Source organism: Dipodomys ordii, unplaced genomic scaffold (assembly GCF_000151885.1).
Source record: "Dipodomys ordii isolate 6190 unplaced genomic scaffold, Dord_2.0 Scaffold143, whole genome shotgun sequence".
Taxonomy (NCBI): domain Eukaryota; kingdom Metazoa; phylum Chordata; class Mammalia; order Rodentia; family Heteromyidae; genus Dipodomys; species Dipodomys ordii.
In genome coordinates, this window is record NW_012267359.1 from 2,595,821 (window position 1) to 2,603,505 (window position 7,685).

Consider the following 7,685-nt stretch of genomic DNA (forward strand, 5'->3'; position numbering starts at 1 on the left):
AGCTCTTCAGCTCAAGGCTAGTGCTCTACCACTTGAGCCACAGTGCCACTTCTGGCTTTTTTCTTTTGCTTATGTGGTGCTGAGGAATCGAACCCAGGACCTCAGGCATGCAAGGCAAGCGCTCTACCACTGAGCCACCTTCCCAGCCCCTTCAAGAGACTGTTATCTCAAAAAAAAAAAAAAAAAAAAAAAGCTAGCTGTGGCTCAAGTGGTAAAGCCTTAGCCTTGAGGCAAAGACACTCAGGAACAACGCCCAGGCTCTGAGTTCAGTCCCCAGGACTGGCACCACAAAAAATAAATAAATAAAAAGAGTCTTCCAGACTTTCCTTCCAGGGCTGGCTTTGAACTGGGATCCTCAGGCCTCAGCCTCCTGAGTAGCTGGAGTTACAGGCGATCGACAGGGCACTCGACTGAGATGGCATCTCTTATCTAAATGAAGGCTGCTCTCTTCTTGTGGAGCCTTGAACGACAAAGCTAAGGGACGAAGCCCGAGCCCTCAGTTCAGGCTTCAGCACTGGTAGATGTGTACGTGTGTACACACACACACACACACACATCCAGCTGGCCCAGGAGCTGCAGCCATGGTGAGCATCTGGGTGGGTGTCTGCACAGAACTGTGGGTCCCGGGGTCACTTAACATTTGAAGAGCGGGTCCTTTGTGGGGGGGAGGGAACACCCCACTCTGCACAGGGGTGAGTAGAGGCCAGAGTGGGGCCACGGGAGGCTCACACCACCCTCCTCTTCTGCCCCCCCACCGCCCCCCCCCTCCCTTCCCTCCTGGGACCTTCAGCCCCGGCTGGCCACCGTGAGGAAGAGCAGCCTGGGAGGTGCCAGCCGGCCCGAGACTCAACAGGAAACGGGGTGGGGGCTGGGGGAGGGAGGTGGACAAGATTATTAATCTCCTGATTAATAACTGGTGGGGGGGGGAATGTGGCAGGGGGGAGGGAGGCGAGGAGAGGTGGGGGGTTTGTACCTGGGACCTCCCTCCCCTCCCACAGGCCGCTGGGTGGACAAAGGGGACAAGGCTGGCCCTGCTGGGGGAGGGAGACTTGGGTTGTATGGGGGGAGTGACCCCCTCTCCCTTCCTTCCAGGAAGACTGGGCCTGCTGGGGGGTGGGGGGGGCAGGAAGGGAAGGCCTTCTCTTAAGAAAGTATTTAAATCCAGGATTTCACGCAGCCTCTCCAGCGGGCGTCCTGGGGTGGGGTGCGGCTGGCAGGGGGCCCCCCATCTGTCAGGGGCGGAAGGGGGAAGCAGCTGAAACCCCTCTGCTCAGCACATCTGGAAATGGTTGGCTCTTAATACCATCAAAGTCCTTGGAGGGGAGGGGGGGGCTGGCCCGGGGAAACTTAACCCCTGCGGGCCTGGCCCCCCTGCCAGCCACGGAGCCAGCCCTCCCTCCCCCTCCATGGCAGAGTCCACGCCACCCCACCTTACAAGGCACATGGCATGGGCAGTGGGGGGGTCTTCCCCTCCATGGCAAGAAAGGGAGGGGTCATATCCTGTCCCAGAAGGGGAAACTAAGGCACAGAAAGCCAGGCCAGGCCCACCTGGTCTCTCTGCGTTGGGGGGGAAGGGGTTGGCCCCAATTCTCTCCTTCCTCTCCCAGCTGGGGCAGGCTGGAGTTCTGCCCCGCCCCCAGCCCCCTCCAGGGCCGGCAGTCAGTTCTGCCCTCCCCCCCACACCCCTCCCCTACCAAAAGCCTCTACTCCACAAACATGGACTCAAATGTCGCTCCCCAGGGGAGCACCAGGACTCTGTCCCCCCCCCAACTGCTTGTATCTTTGGTTAGCAGGATGCGCACACTTTCACGTGTACACACACACACACACAAGTAAGAAGAGGCCTGTGTTGCTTCACATTCTTGAGTCTGGCTTTGTGTTCCTGACAATCACTGGGGGTTGCCACCCTAGCCCCCTACCTGTAATATATACACACTGAAGAAATACAAAGCACCCAGCCAGGGGCGGAGGTAGGGCCTGTAATCCCAGCAGTGAGGCTGAAGCAGGGAGATCAGGAATCTGAGGCTGGGCCTGGACTATATCAGGAGATGCTGTCTCAAGACAAATGAATGGAAAAGCACAACTGCCCAATGAGAAGATGCACACAGGAAACAGTTGTACACGTGCACGCACATCATTTCATCATTTCACCAGCGTTCATCCCGTGTGCACGCTTGAACTCGGTGCACCTGAGTTCTGGGTCGTGACGGGCATGCAGGAGACCCTGAGCCCACCTGCCTCCTGGCTGGGGGTGGGGGTGGAGGTCAGGAGGTCAGCCAATCTGTGTCACCTGCCTGTCTACCTCTGCTGAGGCTGACTCCAAATCACTACGCTCACATCTCAGCCTCCTGCATAGCTGGGAGTCATCAGCACCCAGCTGGACAGAGGCAGAATCCACGTTAGCCCAAGCTGGCCTCTCATTCATGATCCTCATGCCTCAGCCTCGTGAATGCGGGGATTACAGGAGTGCAGCCCCATGCCGAACCCCCTGTCCTCCTCTTATGTGGTCGAGTCAAGAGAGCTGGGGCAGACACAGGCCCTAGAAACAAAAACACTGCTCCACTGGGGAGCGCGGAGGTGGACCAGGAGAGGAAGTTTATAACGGATCCCGCCTCTGCCTCCAGGCTCACTTTCCAACTCCTTTTCCCCACCAAAGTCATAAACAAACACAAATCAAAGCACCAACTTGCTTCAAAGAAAGGAGAGAGCCCCCCACTCAGGCCCCACACAGCTTCAGCAAGGAGTGAGGAGAAATTAGACAAGAGAACAAAAACCCCAGCCATTACCATGTGGCCAGGCTTGCTGAACTGGAATTAAAAAAAAACAAACAAACAAACTGAGCAAGTCAACTCTGGAGTGGGGGAGGGGGTCCAGTGAAGGCAGGTCACCCTGGAACCTCTGCTCGAGAAATTCAAGAGCAGAGCACCCCACACGTCCTAAGGCGATGTTGTGTCTGGAATCCACTTCTGATTCTGTCAGCTCAGCTCTCAACTGCAAGCTAGACTCCTGCAGGACTTCCCCCACCAGCAACCTTGGTGGAGCAGTAATCATTGGCCTCCATTTTACAGCTGGGGAAACTGAGGCTCAGAAGGCAAAGTCTAGCCAAGGAAGGACACCAGCGGGGGAAGTCTGCTGACAGGAGAAATGGGTGTAGGGGAGTGATACTGATCTGCGAAGGAGGCCCACGCAATGCATGCACCCCCTCCTCTGCATGCGCAGCCAGAGCCCCACAAATGCACACACACCTCCCACGTGCAAGGCCGCGGGGGAGGTGGCCCGCAGGCCGGGGTCCTTACCTCACGAGGTTAGCGCAGGGCCCTGGCCACCGGCAACTCTGGTACACGCGCTGGACCACCGTCTCGGAGCCATTCTGCACCTGACAGGACACCGTCCGGGTCACCGTGTGATGACACCAGTGCCTGTGGGGGGCGGGGACACCGGTCACCTCCACCCTGCTCATGGCCACTGCCAGCCAGGCACAGGGGCTCACGCCTGTCCTCCTGGCCACTCAGGAGGCTGAGATCTGAGGATCAGGGTTTGAAGCCAGCTCTGGCAGGAAAGTGCATGAGACTTTTTGTTGTTGTTGTTGTTGGTTGGGGGTTTGAACTTGGCCTGGGCGCTGTCCCTCAGCTCTTCAGCTCAAGGCTAGCGCTCTACTACTTGAGCCACAGCGCCATTTTCAGCTTTTTCTGCTTATATGGTGCTGAGGAATCGAACCCAGGCGGCCTCATGCATGCGAGGCAAGCACTCTACCACTGAGCTACCTTCCCAGCCTGCATGAGACTCTTATTTCCAATGAACCACCACCACGCACGCCTGAAATGGAGCTGTGGCTCCACAGTGGCTCAAGTGGTAGAGCGCTAGCCTTGAGTACAAACACTCAGGAACAGCACCCAGGCCCTGAGTTCAAGCCCTGGCAGCAACACACACAAGAGAGAAAGAGGGGGAGGTGGGGAGGGAAAGTGGAGAGAGGCGATTCGCTCCTGCACGGGCTCCTGTCCTCTGAGATGCAACGGTTCTAGGCCATCTCTGAACATCACATCAGGCCAGGGGTTTTAATAAGGAAAAGCACCAGGAATTGTGGTCATTTCCCTGGGCCTGGAGTCATTCTGTCACCGTCTCCAGACCTCCATGGTCTCCGTGGGCTGTGGCTGGCTTCCCGGACCGTGAACACTTCCTCAGAAGACAAATAGGGTGATGCGAGACCACCTGGATGGAGTCCAGGGCCTGGCTCACCCCAGCAGAGGCCTGGGGGACTCCTGCTTCCGTACCTACCCCCTTCCCGGAGGGGGGCTCCACTCCCCTGGGAAAACACCCACCCCATTGCGGGCCCCCCCCATTCCTGCCACTCCCACAGGAGTATGAGGACAGGGGACTCTGGGACTGAACACTGAGGCTTTCATTGGGGGTCCCTGGGGAAAATCAGGAAATCCTGTCTTGAGAGAGACCTCAGGGTGTCCCCAAAGCCACCACCCCTCCTGAGTGTCATCTACCACCTAGTTCTGAGGCCACCTGCCATAGCGCCTCAGCCTCAGCTCCACCCCTACCCTTCCTGAGCCCAGAGACCCCAGCCCTCTGCCCTTGGGGCTCAGCCTGGACTCCTCCAGACCCAGGGCTCCCCCCAGCTTCACGTGGGCCCCAGCCTCCCTGGGCCCCCAGCCAAAGCCCATGTGACACCCCCATTCCTCATCCCACACTCCCCACACTGTCACCCAATATCCATCATTCCAGACACAACAAGACACACCACGGTGCCCTGCCAACACTGCCACCCGCCGGAACCGGCTCCTCCAGCCCCGTCCCTGCTCCCTGAGCCAAAACCCAGAAAGCAAATTGCCCTTGACTCTCTCTTCTCCCTCCCTCCCTCCCTCTTCCTCCTCCCCAAGACAATCCATTCCCCCAATCCAGTCTGGGTCATGCTAACCTTTGACCTGGGCTCTCAGCCTCAGGGCAAGTCTCCCTGCAGGTCCCCTCCCTGCCACCAGAGAGCGCCCTGGGCACCCCAGCCTAGTGTGGTGCAGTTCCTCTGGGGTCCCCCTGGGTCATCCTCTGTCACCTGGTGTCCCAGCCAGCCAATTTGCCTCCCATTTGGTCTGTTCTATAGGCCTAGGGTCCAAATCCTGGCTCTCTCCTCACCTAGACACCTTCTCCCACCAACCTGGTGCTCTCCGGGCTGTGTGAGGTGAGGCCCTGACCCAGCCCCGCCTCCAGGTCCAGGACCCTCCCCCCCCCCCAGTATATCCTCAGCCACTGTCACTCACCCAACCCACCCTGCTGGTCAGAGAAGGGCTGTGTGCCAGGCCCAGATCCCCGCAAGGTGACCTCAAGGTCATATGCCTGGCTGTTCTAAATACCTGGTCACCCCTCACCCCATTTCCAGACAAGCCAGAGCTGCAAGCTTGCTCTGTCAAGGCAGTTTGGATATTCGGGAGGCTGAGAAGTGAGGACAAGAACCCACAAGGAAGGATGGACACATAGAAAGCCGCAGAGGCATCGGGCAGTCGTGAGCACAGTTGGGTAGGGGCCAACACCACACATAATCTGCTGGACCTGGGAAATGCAAACTGACTAGAACGTTCCGGGAATGCCTAGTCCTTTGGAACTCAGAAGAATGGAGAAGAGAAAGGGTGCCAGGGGCTTACTTACACCTGTCATCTTAGCTACTGGAGAAGAGGCGTGGCGGGGAGGGACAGCAGGGCTCAAGTCCACAGCCATGGTGGCTTCCCAAGACCGCATGATGACAATGGCTTTGGCCTGATGGTTTTGGCCTGCTCCCCAGCCGCTGTTTACAGGTGAGACGGGACGGGCTGGAGGTAGGCCAGCAAGCTGATGACAGAGCAGGGGCCACAGCCAGGGCCACTGCTCTTTGCTGCTCTTCATTTCCTCCTCCCAACCTCTTGCAATCAGGGAGGCTGGGGCTGGGGGGCGGGGGGGCCGATAAGAATCTGAGGAATGTGAGTGTGGGAAAGACCCTGGAATTCTGCACTTGATGTCCACCAGTCCACCAGGTAGGGAAGGGGGACAGTACCCTCTCCACCCAGCCAGTCTCTCCCTGAGGACCACCTCTATGACACACACCACTGTCTGGGTCTCTAAGGAAGTCTTTGATTTCCCCCACAAAGGCCCTGGGTGTTTCCAAGCAACTCAGCAGCAGGTGGGAAAAATGTGACTTAAAAACCCATCCTAGGGGGACTGGAAAGGTGGCTCAGTGGTAGAGCGCTTGCCTTGCATCCATGAGGCCCTGGGTTCGATTCCTCAGTACCACATAAACAGAAAAGGCCGGAAGTGACTCCGTGGCTCAAGTGGTAGAGTGCTAGCCTTGAGCACAGAGGGACTCAAGGACCCTCCAGGACCCAGGACCCGCAAAAAAAAAAAAAAAAATCCTGGCTGGGTACCTCTGCCTCCCACCTGTCATCCTAGCTACTCAGGAGGCTGAGATCTGAGGATCACAGTTGAAAGCTAGCCCAGGCAGGAAAGTACACGAGACTCTCTAATCTCCAATGAACTGTTAAAAAGCAAGAAGCTCAAGTGGTAGGCTGCCAGCCTTGAGCAAAAAAAGCTCAGAGACAGCGCTCAGACCTGGAGTTCAAGCCCCAAGACCCACACAAAATAAATAAACCATCCTGAGTCCAACCCTGGTCACTCACTCCTATAATCCTAGCACTTGGGAGGCTGAGAATGAATGAGATCAAGGTTCCAGGCCGGCCCACGCAGAAGAGTCTGAGAGACTTCATATCCACAGAAGAAGGCTGGACACGGCGGTGTACCCCTGGAAGCCTACAGAAAGTGGCTCACATCTCAGACACTGGGTAGGAAGCGAGGGCTAGGTCAAAAATAACCAGTGGAAAGCAGAACTGGAGGCATGGCTTGCTCAAGTGGTAGAGCACCACCCTAGCAGATGTAAGTCCCCTCGTTCAAAGCCCAAAGACAAATAATAAAATAATGATGGTGACAACAGACAGCCATTCTAAGCTTTCTTCTTCTTCTTTTTGTCGGTCGTGGGGCTTGAACTCTGGGCTTGGGCCCTGTCCCTCAGCTCTTCAGCCCAAGCCTAGTGCTCTACCACTTGAGCCACACAGCACCACTTCCAGTTTTTTGGTGGTTTACTGGAGATAAGAATCTCATGGACTTTCCTGCCTGGGCTGGCTTTGAACCATGATCCTCGGATCTCAGCCTCCTGCGTAGCTAGGATTACAGGCGTGAGCCACTGGTGCCCGGCTGATACTTTTCCTTATGCAGCAAGACTCTGAGGAGTCAACAGCATGCTGAAAAGCGGAAGTGCAAGCTGATCAATAGAACCATGATGCAAAGGCCATATAAGTAACAGGAGGGAGCCTTGCCCAGGCCACACCCCTTTCCCCAGCTCCTGTCAGTGTCTGTCTGTCTGTCTCCTTTTTGGTGCCAGTCCTAGAGCTTGAACTCTCAAGTCCCAGGTGCTGTCCCTGAACTTTTGTGCTCAAGGCTAGCACTCTACCACTTGAGCTGGCTTTCAGGTGGTTCATTGGAGATAAGAGTCTCACAGAGCCGGGCGCTGGTGGCTCACGCCTGTAATCCTAGCTACTCAGGAGGCTGAGATCTGAGGATCGCGGTTCAAAGCCAGCCTGGGCAGGAGAGACCGTGAGACTCCTATCTCCAATAAACCACCAGAAAACCGGAAGTGGCGCTGTAGCTCAAGTGGTAGAGCA

The 7,685-nt window shown here is 56.9% G+C and overlaps 1 protein-coding gene across 1 annotated transcript in view; it reads right to left on the reverse strand.

Annotated features, from left to right (window-relative positions):
* The window catches only part of Col26a1 (collagen, type XXVI, alpha 1), a 54,604-nt gene that overhangs the window by 19,610 nt on the left and 27,309 nt on the right, over positions 1-7,685 (reverse strand). Inside the window, exon 4 of the mRNA XM_013031711.1 lies at positions 3,297-3,419. Coding sequence (XP_012887165.1) covers positions 3,297-3,419 — 123 coding nt within the window. The remainder of the gene's footprint in view (positions 1-3,296; positions 3,420-7,685) is intronic.